General features: G+C 39.0%; 1 protein-coding gene across 1 annotated transcript in view; it reads left to right on the forward strand.

The window, feature by feature from the left end:
• NELL2 (neural EGFL like 2) overlaps positions 1-15,202 on the forward strand; it is a gene marked incomplete in the record, with an annotated part of 1,888,857 nt that overhangs the window by 1,413,244 nt on the left and 460,411 nt on the right. Inside the window, 1 exon segment of the mRNA XM_044087166.1 lies at positions 5,330-5,425. Within this exon segment, the coding sequence (XP_043943101.1) occupies positions 5,330-5,425 (96 nt within the window).

Consider the following 15,202-nt stretch of genomic DNA (forward strand, 5'->3'; position numbering starts at 1 on the left):
ATAAGATAGCAATAGGGCGGAAGTTTGGAATGTCATTATTATTACCTCCTTTATGTAGAGGAATAATAAAGGCTTTATTCCAGAGCTAGGGGACCTGGCTTTCTGATATAGACTGATTAATCAGTATGCTGATAGGGAGCGCAATGGCTTCAGTGGCTACTTTTAGGAAGTAGGAGGGAATTTCATCAGGGGCATTGGAACCAGGTTTTAATTTTAGAAGTGTTTTATGGTGGCTATAGAGATGGGAGTGAGAGAGAAAGGTGGCAGTTAGGGGCAAGGGATGCTAGGGGAGGAAGGGATGGGAGCACGCTGAGGAAGGGTCATAGAGGTGTTGGTGAAGGATGTTGTTAGCTTGCTTATGGACTCTGTGAAGAAAGAATTAAATTGGGTGGCCAAGTCCATATCAGAGGCATCTGGGTTGGGGCAAGGGTTTTCTTTTTTTCCTGGGTTGAGGAGAGATGAGATTCCTTTCCAAAATAGTTTGGGATTGGTACTGTGGTTGGTTTGGAGAGTGGAGAAATAGGCTTTGCAGTCTGAGGAATATTTTTTTTTACTTTATTTCGTAGTATTTTATATTTGTTTATGGTGATGGTGGTTTTATTTTTATGGTAGCGTGTCCAGGCTTTGTCATGGAGTCACATGGTAGCTAAGGTGTTTTAGGTTAACTAGGGTACAGGGTACTTTTTGTATGTTTTGTTTTTAGAGGGGCAAAGGAGTGGAGCAGGTTTGTGAAAGTAGAGCTAAAGTAGGAGAGAGCATTATCTAGGGAAAGAGTCTTTAATGGGTTCCAGTTTGTGCTTTTTAGTGCATTTGAGAAGGTTTCAGAATTGAAGTTCTTTAGACAGCAAGTGAAAATATAGGTGTGAGTTAGTCGTATGGAAGAGGGGAGATGGTGGGCAAAAGTATGAAAGTGGTCAGCTAGTGGGTCTGGGAGAATACCACTATCAGAGATATAGTGAGGATGGGATACTAGAATCCAGTCTATTGTACTTCCAGTAATGGAGTTCTTGGAAGACCTGGTAGTGGAATTGATTATTATGTAAAGTTATATAAGTTAATATTGAGTGAGTTAGTGGGAAATTGGATTGTGGCCCAGTTTGTGTTCACATCTCCCAGGATTATGGTTTTGTGAATAATTTTGGTAGAGACCCAGGAGAGAATATCTTTAAGGGATAAGATATTGTCTCCAGGACGAATATAAAGGGAGAGAAGAAATATGAGTTTATGAGATGTCTCCTGATCTTCCTGTTTCTCCTAACTTTGGGGACTCGTTCCATCATGCTGTGATGACACCTGTGTTAGACCTACATGAAATCCTTCACTTCACAGGCACTCCATAACTTCAACTTTTATTTTTTTAACTTCTACTTTACTAATCTGCTTTTCTACATTCCTTCTTTGTGATATTATTCTTTATTGTGAAATTTTCCATGTCTGAATGCCTTTGCCTGCATTTCTCTTTGAATATCTTTGGGGCTGCCATCTTTATGTTGATTAATTTGGCTTTTGCCTATGCATAAATATTCACCATATCTAATCTCTCTTTCTTTCCCATGTCCATATTTCTTTGGTATACTTTTCAAAAATATCTAGGTTTTGTTGTTTATATTTTTTTCACTTCCTCAGATGCATCTTTTTCCAAACTGATCAAAGTTTTTTGGTCTATGCTGTAGGTGGATTGGACACTCTAAATTGGCCCTAGGTGTGAGTATGTGCATGTGTGTGCCTTCTGTAGATGGCAACTCGACACCATAAAACTCCACTGCCAATCATGAGCGGACAGGTGATCCACTGCGGCGATCCTTAACCGGGAAAACCCGAAAGAAGAAGATACTGTTTTTTAAAAATCTGTTGTATTAATGACCACCAATTTTTATTTGAAGCTTCAGACAGTTTTTCTTGTGGAAGTATTTTTCTTTCCTCTATTTTATCTCTTAATCTTTTTGTATAACTTCTCTCTGGAAATTCTGGGCTTTTTTCATAATCGTAACAATACATCATTTCTTTCTTATCCTCAATAGCCCACCCTATCATCTTAATGGCTCTTCTTTGGTCTATCAGTTTTTGTAATTTTTGTGGACTGCTACTTCCTTCTACAACTGGGGGGGTGGATACTCCCAGCATGATGCTGTCTATGTTACACAAGGGGGTACAGGGTTGAGTGGTACATTGGCATTCTCTGCAACACTCCCTGTAGGATGCTGGGGTTGTTACACTAGGGGGTACAGAGGTGGGTGATACATTGGCATTCTCTGTGATAGTGCCTCCTGGAGTCTGAGAATGCAACACTTGGGGGTATAGGGGTGGTGGTACATTAGCATTCCCTGTAATATTTCTTGCTAGATGATGGGGTTGTTAAGCTAGGGGGTATAGAGGTGGGTGGTACATTGGCATTCTCTGTAATAGTCTCTGTTGGAGGCTAGGGATGTTACACGAGGAGGTATGGGGGTACATTGGCATTCCCTGTAATACTCTCTGCTGGAGGCTGGGGATATCACACTAGAGGGTGTGGGAGTGGGTGATGCATTGGCATTCCCTGTAATACTCCTTGCTGGAGGATGGGGATGTTACACTACGGGGTATAGGGGTGGGTGGTACATTGGCATTCTTTTATTTATTTATTTATTTATTTATTTAACATTTGTTTACCGGGAAAGTCAGGATTGGAACAAAGCCAATTTTCAGCAGAGGCATGGGGAGAACTGCTCCAGATGCATGTCTTTGTAACGTGGGAGGAAATCAGAACACCCAAAGAAAATCCACACAAGCACAGGGAGGATATGCTGACTCCACACAGAGGGCACCTCAGCCAAGAATCGAACTGGAGAACCTCTTGCTGTGAGGTGACAACGCTACCGCTGCACCACTGCACCATATTTTCTGTAATACTCCCTGCTGGAATCTGGGAATATTACACTAGGGGTGGTTAGTGCATTGGCTTTCTCTGTAATACTGCCTGCTGGAGTCGGAGAATATTACACTAGGGCTGTATAGGGGAGGGGGGGTAGTGCATTGGCATTCTCTGTAATTCTCCCTGCTGGAGTCTGGGAATATTACACTAGGGGTGTATAGGGGTGGATAGTGCATTGGCATTCTCTGTAATACTTCCTGTTGGAGGCTGGAGATGTTACACTAGATGTTATAGGAGTGGGTGGTACATTGGCATTCTCTGTAATAGTCCCTGGTGGAGGCTGGAGATGTTACACTAGGTGTTATAGGGGTGTCTGGTACATTGGCATTCTTTGTAATAGTCCCAGCTGGAGGCTGGGGACGTTACACTAGGGGGTATAGGGGTGAGTGGTGCATTGGCATTCCTTGTAATACTCCCTGCTGGAGGCTGGGGATGTTACACTAGGGGGTATAGAGGTGGGCAGTACATTGGCATTCCTTGTAATACTCCCTGTTGGAGGCTGGGGATGTTACACTAATGGGTGTAGGGATGGGTGGTACATTGGCATTCCCTGTAGTACTCCCTGTTGGAGGCTGGGGATGTTACACTAGGGGATATAAGGCTGGTGCTACATTGGCATTCCCTGTAATAGTCCCTGCTGGAGGCTGGACATGTTACACTAGGTGTGTATAGGGGTGGGTGGTGCATAGGCATTCTCTGTAATAACCCCTGCTGGAGGCTGAGGATGTCATACTAAGGGGTGCAGGGGGGTGGGTGGTGCACTGGCATTCTATGTAATAATCCCTGCTGGAGGCTGGAGATGTTGCACTAGACAGGAAAGGGAGGTGTGCCTAGCTTAGCTAATGCAGAGGTGGGGAAACATGCTGCACATCCCCATTGCACCCCCAACCCACCCGTATACCACCTCCAGCAGGGATTATTACATAGAATGTCAATGCACCACTCACCCACCTTGGGATAAGTGCTCCCTTCCCTCCCCTGACATTCTGTCAGTTACCTAGGCCACTATTGTAACCTAGGTGTTTCCAGCACTATGCCTTTTCTCAAACCCTTTATGAAAATGATGACAGGATCTTAGCAGACAGTATGTAGTAATAATAGAAATCCATTTCAAACTCTTTAGCCAATTTGTCACCATCTACTGACTTGTGCCCTGACCTTAATTTTTATGACGGATTTAAGTAGTTATTTAACTAACTTATACTCATCTTTTTCTATATTTGGTGTTTATCTTTAATAGTATCAGTTTTACAATCAAGTTGTGGAGAGCACTGCATGCATCTTTTCAGATATGGAAGTAGCTGATGTTAATAGTGAAACTGTAAAGGCAGGTGACAAAAATGAAGATGATAGAACAAGATCAGATTACTTCTCAGTGCCATGTTTATCACCGCTACTGGAAGTGCCACAATACGTTAAGCTCTGGGCATTCACTGTAGTTTTCAGATGACAGATATATGGAATAGCAAGTAACTGTATTGTCTGTGGGAGACTCATGACAATACCCCTTGTCTTGCAATTAACATGCATATGATGTTTACAAAGGTTTTAAATGCAGTCCTTTAATTCAATAAATGTGGAATAAATCTTTTATAGGAAGAAAACAGCTTCATGCCTTAAGTACCTTTAGGTATTCAGAAGCTGAAAGCTGTATATGTAGTAATTTAATTAATTATTGCTACTGAGTTAACTTTTAGTTAATGATGTACCATAGAGAAATATAAATCTGTACAACTATAGATAAATACAAAAGAAAAAAACACATCCATCTTAACTAAATGTTTCAACTATCCACAATGGCTATGATTTTCAGGCAATTTCTGATGCAGTCAGCAAAGGAAATTTCCCAGAGTAAATGCAGTTTGCAATATTTATATCATGAGAAGAACATTCCCTGGCATGCTCCTTGGATAAAAATAACTTTACCAAGAGTGCTCATATTTTATTTAAGTAACAAGGGACATCCATGACATGCTTTCAAATGGAACCTAGGGAGCCATATTCAGCATCTGAGTTGCAATTAAATGCTAGTCTTGGCAAACTTGTGCAGAAGCCGAAAGAATTAAATACAGAGCTCGATATGTGAAGTCATGAGTCTGAGATTGCTCAATTAGCTTCCTTTCAGTTGAAAGTGTGCTGCAGTAACCCTTTCACTGAAACATTACCTTTTTGTACATTTCCCAGTTCCTAAGTAGACGACAATAAGAAAATATCCCAGTAATACTTATACAAAATGTATTGGTGCAGTGTAGTTTTTCTGTCATGAGCAGTCCTTAAAATTCTATATTGAAATGAATATTCAGCAAGAAGTGATGGATTTTTCCAGCTGCTACTAAGTATTTAACATATTTAATGTTTTATTTAAGCATAACCAACACATTAACATACATTTATTTATTTGTCTTTTTACTTCTTTAGCTTTTTGTGAAGAGGGATGTAAAAATGGAGGTACCTGCATTTCTCCAAATGTATGTGTATGCCCACAAGGCTTTACAGGTCATAATTGTCAGACAGGTAAGAAACATATTCAAAACAAAATTGCTTCAGTTTATGAGCTCATTTCCAAAATGTTACCTGTTTGTGCTCAGCCATTTATTTAAGAAATATATTGATTGTAGAGACATTTAGTTTCACAGAACACGTCTTTCCAGAACATGCTGCTTAAATAATAGGTAAAGTAAGATATGCTAAAAAATGGATGCTTATAATTTGAATGAAGGCATTGAAATATATTTAATCAACCACTGATTGAGAATTTCAAGATACTACATTGATTCCCATCTTCTTAGTGAGTGTGTTGTGCATAAACTATAACCCACAGTAAGACAGTCAGTCTGTACTGAGATTACTGCATGCAGGTGTGTGCTGGATCATTTGGACATTTGCAAAGTCCTTGTAGTCTTAACATTGCCAGTTTCTCAAGCTGAACAGGTGATATGAGGTTGAAAAACAGCTGCATTTATTCATTCATTGTTAAAATAATTCTACATGCAGCCCAAAAGTAAATGTCACATAAGACATACACTAGAAGTACAGAAATGTTTATAAAAACAATACTTCCTTTTTCAGTTGCCTACATATATACTACAAGTATATATATATATATATATATATATATATATATGTGTGTGTGTGTGTGTGTGTGTGTGTGTGTGTATAGGAGCCCTTCATTTGTTCGAACTTTCAAATGTTCAAAACTCATATGGCCGACACCAAATGAGAGAACGTTTGAAAGGCCGACAAATGATACCGGATATCCCGCTACAGTCCAGGACTGGGAGATTCCCCTTTCCTGCACTGTAGTGTGATCTCAGAGTGAGAATATTTAAATAGCAGGGGGTGTGGGGAGCACTTGCTCCCCTGCATAACACAGTTTTTCTGTGTTTACAGATAGGTAAATGGTGCTATTTCAGGATGTCGGTCTTTTGGAATGTCGATCATATGGTGCCGGCCATATGAAAGTCGGCATTCTGAATGGTCAACATTCAGAAGTAGATGCATATAAATATATATATATATATATATATATATATATATATATATATATATATATATTCTTCTTAGTAGTTTTCATAACATTATTGCTCAAGTTTTAGAGCATCTGCATGTGGCCAATATATAATGAATTTAAATGCAGAGTGGTGACTTTCAGAGAATAAATGGTTACTGATTCTTTCTTGGAAGGTTCCAATGTACCCTCACCAACTATTTTTATGCTGGCTGCACACACACACACACACACACACACACACACACACACACACACACACACACACACACACACACACACACACACACACACACACACACACAGTCAAATGTTTGTTCAGTAAGAATAGCTGACAAGCAACTTAAACTTTTTTCTAAAAAGATTTGCCACTGCCAATAAGCATTGCAGACTCTCTTTGATGCTGAAATCACACAACAGTTGCAGGTATTAACTCAACTGATTTCTATTATGCTACAGTAATTAACCTGTCATAGGAACTAGCATGATTGCTTTCCATTAAGCCATGATAAAAACCTGTCATATGTTGCAATTTGATATATGCTACTTCCTATTATCAATAGTATGTTTAAAAGGAATATAATTTCTTTTATTAATAACAAAATGCTATATGTTGTTTCCATGCAATCAGTGCTACCTGTGAAAGCAGTGACTTTTTTAAATCGCATGAAGCAAGCTGTATGTTGTTAGTGTCATCATTAGCAGTTCGTTACTTATTTCTTCCTGCTGTCTACAACACCTTTCAAAGAAAGTGGTCTTTAATCAAAAAAGCAAAATGCCATGTTAGTTGCCACAATCAACAGTACTTGTGAAACCAATGTCCATTTTTTTATTGACAGTAAATGGATGCATGTTAATGTAATAACTTTTTATTAGTTATTTCTTTTTTGGGGTCAATGGATTTTAAAAGCTAAGAGTGAAGGTCTAGAATTCAGTGTATGTAATCTATCATGAATACTAAAATGAGAAAATGTTTGTTGACTGGTGTCTACTGTTCTTGTGATGTACAAATACAAATTTTGAAATTTTCTCTGCTGTATTGTTTTCAAGGAGAGACATAAAATATTTTGTTGGGGGATCATTAATCATTCATTGGATATTCATGTTTTACTGTAGCACAATAATCGCACCAATTATGAGGAAGTGTATATTCCTAAACCTTTATTAGTACTATGGAGGAAGTAGGTGCCTAACTAACACCCCTTCTTGGTACTACGGACTGTCCAGCTTCATGTAAGCTTTTTAACACATTCCCTCCAGTACAGCTCTTTTGAGATTGTACCTTTAACTCCCAGTGGATGTGGCTTGAGCCTTCAAAAATGAGGTTATCACCTTACAGTTCTAACAAATACTCATTGACAGAGGTCAAATATCAATACAGTTGTGTTTGCTCATGTATGCTTCAAGATAAAATATTCTGATACCTTGTATGTAATATGGTTTTGGAATTATGAATGCAAATATGAACAAGCAATATTTGACACCTAAAGGTGCTGTAGGAGGTAACTGCAGAAATGCCTGGAGGTGCACTTGGCTGTAATGAATTAAAACAGACGTGTCAGTCTTCTCACAGTAAAAAGGTTGTTAGAGTTTTGTAAAGCTCATTATTAGACACTGAGTTTTTACAGTTGCCTGTAACCAGGATAATTTTTATATCAGGGTTTAAAAAATAACACACAGATCCAGTAGATGCCATCTAACTTTTATGAGGTCTGTATTATAACTGACTTCTTTAGAAGAGCTATGTACTGCATGACATGCAAATCACTCTAGCTAGGTCAGTATGTATACAGCATCACCACTTTTTAAAGGCTACAAATTTGCACAGGGCCATGGTTGTTACAATTGCTGTTTCAGAATATTTAATTCTCCAGTTCAGTTTTCAGTTGTATTCTGAAGTTGTATTTGTAGGCTGTATTCTTTGTGGAGACTGCATGCCCTTCTAATCCCTGTGTGGGTTTTGCTGGTTGATTTGCTTTCTTCCCACATTACAAAGACATGCCATATGTGAACTGGCATTCCTTCAAATGCCTATAGGAGGATATGTTGTGTAGCTGTGAATGCTTGTGCCTTGCAATGAATCATTGCTCCATTCAGGATTAGTTCCTTTGGCTTTCAGGTAGGGAGTGCCACGTTAGTCTCCATCTCCCTCATGACCCTGAGCTGGATTAAGCAGGTCATAATGGAATAAATTAATTAATGTCCGATTGTAAAATGTATTAGGCAGCATGCATTGTTTTATATTGATTATATAAATTTAGCATTAACTCTGATACTAGGCATGGCATGGGCTATTTGCATTAAAGTGGAACTTTTTTTACATGTTCAAAATATAAAGCAGCTGTGGAATAGACCCTGTATCTGTTTGGTTTCTTCAGTGTTCTTCCATATATGAAAAAGTTACCAGGACTATTTGCACAAAGTGTTGGACTTTTCTTTTGGGGTAGTTCTTGAAAAACTACTACTTTATTGGGTGAAATGACTTCTGGAGTGTCTGTCTACAAATCCTCACCGTTACAGCTCTCAAAGCTTCTTTTTTCTTTGGACAGGAGTGGTAACTTTATCTTTGATTTAATTTTCTTCTACAAATGTCTGTGATCAATCCATACCACTTACCATATTCCCCACAGACTGCATGGGATCTTCTTCCAGTTGCATTACTAACATCAGAGGTTGTGGATATTCCTACATTTTTTGTTCTCTTATTTTATTTACAGTTTGTAAAACTTGCAGTCTTCTGAAGTTACTGTCCCAGGAGTATTTCTGTCTCTGTTCATTCCTTCCATCATTTCTTTTACTTTATACCGGCTTTCAGACATTGCTAACATAAATAATGTATGTAGCACACTCTTTAACAGTCTACCTAATATCAGTTGAGCTTGTGAGAGACTGAATCCTTCGAACAAACTATTCCTATTTTCTGCAATTCAAAGATGGAAGTCCTCAGACAATTTGCTACACCTCTTTCTCATGAGATTTTTCATTGTTTTCATAGTTATTTTCACTTATACACTGGTTTGGAGATAATCTGGATTTGAAATTGCATGTCTGAATGCCCACACGTGCCACAACTTTATGAAATTCTTAGTTTTAAATTATAGAAACTGTCAGATATGGCAGCATTAGGCATCTCCTGTCTCAAGAATGTAGACTTTAATGCATTAATCACACTGGTACATATTGTGTTTCTTGATGTGGTTATATTAGAGAGCCTGCAATATAAGCCCATGTATATATGATACATAGTTTATGTGAAATGGAATAAATCTGTACTTGCCTAACACCATGGATGACCTGAAACAGGTTATGATGGCATTTCTTTCCAAGAATTGTTGTTATGGAATATAGTGCAAATTATATCATTATATCTTTTGCTCTCTTTCTGCACCCGACTGTGGCCAGCTATGATTCATGAATCCTCACCAGCATTTGTTTTCTCAGCCGATTGGAAATTATTATTTTGTTATCTTTAAGATTAAGTCCTGGGCATAACTTATTTATTCCTTGAATGAAAAATAAGGTTGAATTTCTTTATCGATGATTTTCAATCTGGTCATTATCTTTCAGTAATTGCATTTCTAATAAGTATGTATTAGTACTACTGTTATTATTTTATTTATTTTTTCCTTTTTCCTCTGTGATTGGTAACTGCAATATTACCTACACACACACACACACACACACACACACACACACACACACACACACACACACGCAAAAAGTTATTTTTCTAACAATTCATAAGTTTATACCAGAGCCAGATCATGGTGAAATAGGGCTCTAGGTAGGATAATGGATTGGACCCCCTATACATGGCCTGCCATACACAGTCCCCCACCCCCACAGCCATTTCAGTGTCCCATTACTTGGCTATTTCTCCCAAGTTACCATAAACACTGTTCAAACCTCTCGGTGCGCTTAATGTTTTCTGCTTTACTTCTACAATGATTATTTGGATTTAATTTAAAACTTTTCTTTTAAATTTAATAGCGCAGTGATACACAATTGCTATACAAAGCAATACAGTCTCACAAAAAAACAGGCTTAGCATTAAAACTTCTATGTCCTTGAAACTCACATTTATGAAACAGCATTGAAACCCCCATTCAAAGAAAATGCATCTGGCCAGTTGTGGATAAAGTTTACCTTTGGGCTGTTTTCAAATCATAGGTCGCTTGCACACATTTTTAGGACCATGCAGACATGCATGTGTTATTTGATTCACTTTTCTCATTGTGTTAAATTATACCCTTTGTATACTACAACACCACTTGTTAGGGCATGTTTTAAATTTGTAGTTTTGAACACTTTTCCAGTAAGCAATGAAACAAAATGTATGAACCAATAATGACAAAACTGTCCAATTCAGAACATTTCAACCATAAAAGTCTACCCAAACTTCAATCATTAATATCCAGCAATATCAGTCAATATGTACAATCTCTGCAGAAGTAAAAGTCATGTGAATAATTCCACATTAGAGATCTGTAACTAATGAAGAGGTTGCTGCTAGCAAACACGTTTATATTTCAGTGTTTCATCTACTAACCAGTGCCTGCTGCCCTTGAAGAATAAATTGCCCATGTTAAATTAAAAAAAAAATGATAAGCTGGTAATATTGCAATAGGGAATGGATGAAAACTGACAACAGGTTCATAGTTACTCATCCAAAGGATGACATAATCAGGACTACAGCACCGCCCCCCTTAAAGTACAATGCAGAATCAGCAATCCATCTACATGTTGTGGGAATAGAACCCACAGGCTTCTGCATCAAAATCAAGTATGCTACCTAATGTGCTATTAATAATGCTTTTAAATCCTTTAGCACAATAGTGATACCATGTACTGAGCAAAACAGCTGCATATTGTAAACAGACTTAGCATACGCAGCTGTAAACTCCTCTTCCCTTGAAGCTCACAATTGCTCAGAAATTGCAATTGACACTCAATTCCTTGGAAAAAGCACTTGATACTCAACTCCTTGAAAATGCACATAAAAACTCAATTCCTTGAAACTCATTGTTTTTTTTTAACAGCTTGGTACTTGGAGTAGAGAATTCAGGCTTGCTGACTTTAACTAAGGTACAGGGTTTGAACCTGAGCAAATTAACTAACCACCTGTTATTCCTAAATGGGGCATTTTACTTACCAACACACACACACACACACACACACACACACACACACACACACACACACACACACACCTTACTTGCCTGTAGAAGAATACAATCCCAATCTGTCCAGTAACAGGAATGTGTCTACATTCTGTGGAAGCAGCACAGGCAGGAAATGGAATGTCGTCACGGATTTAAATTCTACACACAGAATGGAAGAACAGGAGGATATATATAGATACATATAGAAGCAAGAATGCCCTTAAAAACATGTAAGTGTTTTTTTCTTTTTGTAATTAAAAAAAGTAAATGTGACAGTCTCTCGGCAAGTGGGCTCCCTCTCAGCCAGCAGGCCCTAGGCAACTGCCTTGGTCACCTAGTGCTGGATCTGGCTCTGATTCATACATTGGGTGAACAAGTTCAAGGCTTGTTAGTTGCTGAGGAGCTTGTTGCCTGAGAACCCATGCTGAAATTAGTGAATGTTGATGAATTCCTCTAATTCTTTCTTGAAAGTATGACTTGATAGGCTGTGCTTAATTAAAAAGGAGAGTTTATTCTGTAAGCATGGGAATCGAGTTATGAAGTTGAAACAGTTAATCATACAGGTCATTGTAATTTTATATTGATGTTATTGTAATTTTATATTGATGTAATTTTATATTGATGTTATTGTAATTTTATATTGATGTTATTGTAATTTTATAATGATGTATTGCTGTCTTGTATTAACGTCAATTGGGGGTATTCAAATCAAAGGATTTTTGATGTCTTAGCAGCAATGTTAGTGTCTCAAAATGCAGCACACTCACCTTGTGGAGCTGGAAGACCAGAAGGCTGTGGGTTGTATTCCCCTGCCAGGTGCTTGGATTAATTTTCAAATTGCTGACACTGTTGTGTTGCATTATATGATGCTGCACTCCTGAGTGTATCATCCTTCAGATGAGGTGTTAAACCAAAGTCCCATTTACTTGAGCTGGTCATAGCTCAGGTAGATGAAAAAGATTGAGTAGCACTTATTGAAAAGTTTAGGGGACATTTCTTGGTGATTTGGTTACATTTCCTCTAGTTATATAAATGCCACCACAGATGTCTCCCAAAAAGATGTTACTAGTCTAGAGGGACTAATCTTGTCAGCAAAATAAAACATAAAATGTAGAAAAGAGTCTTTTAGTGTTTTCTATATATTTGTCCTACTTCAGTGCTAGGGAAGTGATAAGTTATAGAAATGGGGGACAGTGGGGGTGAGAGAGAGAGAGAGATGCTGTAGTCTTTGGTCATAACACAAGCTTTTTGATTCTGCCTGTGAGGATTTTGTGTGTCTGCTTCAATTGCCCAGATGGTGTGGGAATTGGCTATAGAACAGGATACAGTATTTTGTAACTGGTCTTTTAAGAGCTGTATAAAATGAACATTTACCTCTGTCCTGTGGCTCTCAACCCCACAGATGATCAGGTGAGCAATTATGTATACACTGTAGACAGCAGTAGCTATTTTAGTATAAAATGAAAGGTTACTATCTACAAAGAAAACAAGATCCTTTACTGTTTTATCAATGTTTAGGTCTTGTCCTTCAATAATATATAAACCTTATGTGTGTGGGAGGAGGGGAGTAGTTCCTTGCCTAGTCCTTACATCACTTTCAGGTCATACTTTTGTGTATTAGGTAATGTCCACTGCAATTAATACAGCATGCAGCTACTTCCTAAATATGCTGTGCAAAGGATTATGGTCTGATTCCATCTGGTCCTCTTTACCATAGACATATCCATGGGATTTCTTCCGTATGTACACTGTTGCTAGTAGCTCATTTTCTCTCTGAGCATACCTGTCTTGTAGAACTACAATGACTCTTGACCCATATAAAACTGATGTGTTCTACGTCAGTAGCTTCTGTGCTGCAGTGGCCATAATATTCACCCATCATCTTAGAGCTAATCACTTTTTAATAACATTTACTCTCACCGACTTATGTAATTCTTCTTCAGCTTTAAATTAAAGTAGCAGTACTTTGCTTGAGGCATATATCACTGGCATAGCATGGGACTTTATTTACATATTGTATTTTCTTGACAAACTTCCCAAGCTTTTACATAAATTGGTATTGTCATACAGGACATCATTGCAATGGGTATATACAGTATCCTAGATGTCTTTGTGGTTGTGTGATTGGTTTTGAATGCATGCAGTCTTTGTGTTTACACTGTAAATCTATTTTAGTATTTCTAGGTTTCCTAATATTAGGATAATTTGCCTCTTTGATTGCAGTATTGACAAAGAAAGTTGAATTTTTAGTATTATACACACATGTCAGTGTTTGACCTAGCGGTGCCATCAGTTGTCAGAATAAGTTAACAATGTGGGCACATTTCTCTCTCTTCAGAGCTTTTTGCCCCACTGCCTGCTAACCTTCAGACTTTTTCCCAGTTGATCAGCCCATTCATTTCCTCCAGCAAGTGAGATAACCAGGGAGTATCATACAGGCAGTCATCAGGGTGGCTTCAGGGAGTATCATCCAGGCAGTCATCAGGGTGGCTTCAGGGAGTATCATCCAGGCAGTCATCAGGGTGGCTTCAGGGAGTATCATCCAGGCAATCATCAGGGTGGCTTCAAGGAGTATCATCCAGGCAGTCATTAGGGTGGCTTCAGGGATTATCATCCAGGCAGGCATCAGGGTGGCTTCAGGGAGTATCATCCAGGCAGTCATCAGGGTGGCTTCAGGGATTATCATCCAGGCAGTCATCAGGGTGGCTTCAGGGATTATCATCCGGGCAGGCATCAGGGTGGTTTGAGTTTTTTTCCATTTTTTTCCTTCTGGCTCCAATGATGCATGCACTTGGTGAGGCACCAGAGAGGGGATGTACAATAGTCTGATGGCAGATGATAGCCCCTCACATCTGCAAGAGACAATCCCTTCAAACAGTCCTGCCCCTACCGCCACAGCATGAGCAGTGGTATCTCTGCTCTCCATTAGGGAGACTGAATCATCCTATATACTTCCAAGTGCATGCAAACTCCATGCCAACTGGAGAGGTAAATAGGCCATGCATCTTCACTCCTCACACCTTGTCAATGCCTACTGGAGAGGTGAATAGGCTGTGCTCCTTCAGTCCTTACAGCTTGTCCATGCCTACTGGAGAGGTGAGTAAGCCATGCTCCTTCACTCCACACATCTTTTCCATGCCTACTGGAGAGGTGATTAAGTCATGCCCCTTCACTCCTCACACCTTGTCCACACCTAATAGAGAGGTGACTAGGCTGTGATTCTTCACTCCACACACCTTGTCCATGCCTAATGGAGAGGTGAGTAGGTCATGCTCCTTCACTCCTCACACCTTGTCCATGCCTACTGGAGAGGTGAGTAGGCCATGCTCCTTCACTTCTCACACCTTGTCAATGCCTACCGGAGAGGTGAAAACGCTGTGCTCCTTCACTCCTTACACCTTAGCCATGCCTACTGAAGACGTGTGTAAGCCATGCTCCTTCACTCCTCACACCTTGTCCATGCCTACTGGAGAGGTGAGTAGGACATGTCCCTTCACTCATCACAGGGACTGCCCCCTGCAGAAAAATCATATTATTTTGCTTTTTGTTGGTTGCATATGCTGAGGATTTTACTTGTGCATGCATAGTTTAGTGTATGAGTTTCAGATGGTGACTTTTTAC

The sequence above is a fragment of the Protopterus annectens genome, chromosome 11.part0 (assembly GCF_019279795.1).
Source record: "Protopterus annectens isolate FY-2018-M chromosome 11.part0, PAN1.0, whole genome shotgun sequence".
Taxonomy (NCBI): domain Eukaryota; kingdom Metazoa; phylum Chordata; order Ceratodontiformes; family Protopteridae; genus Protopterus; species Protopterus annectens.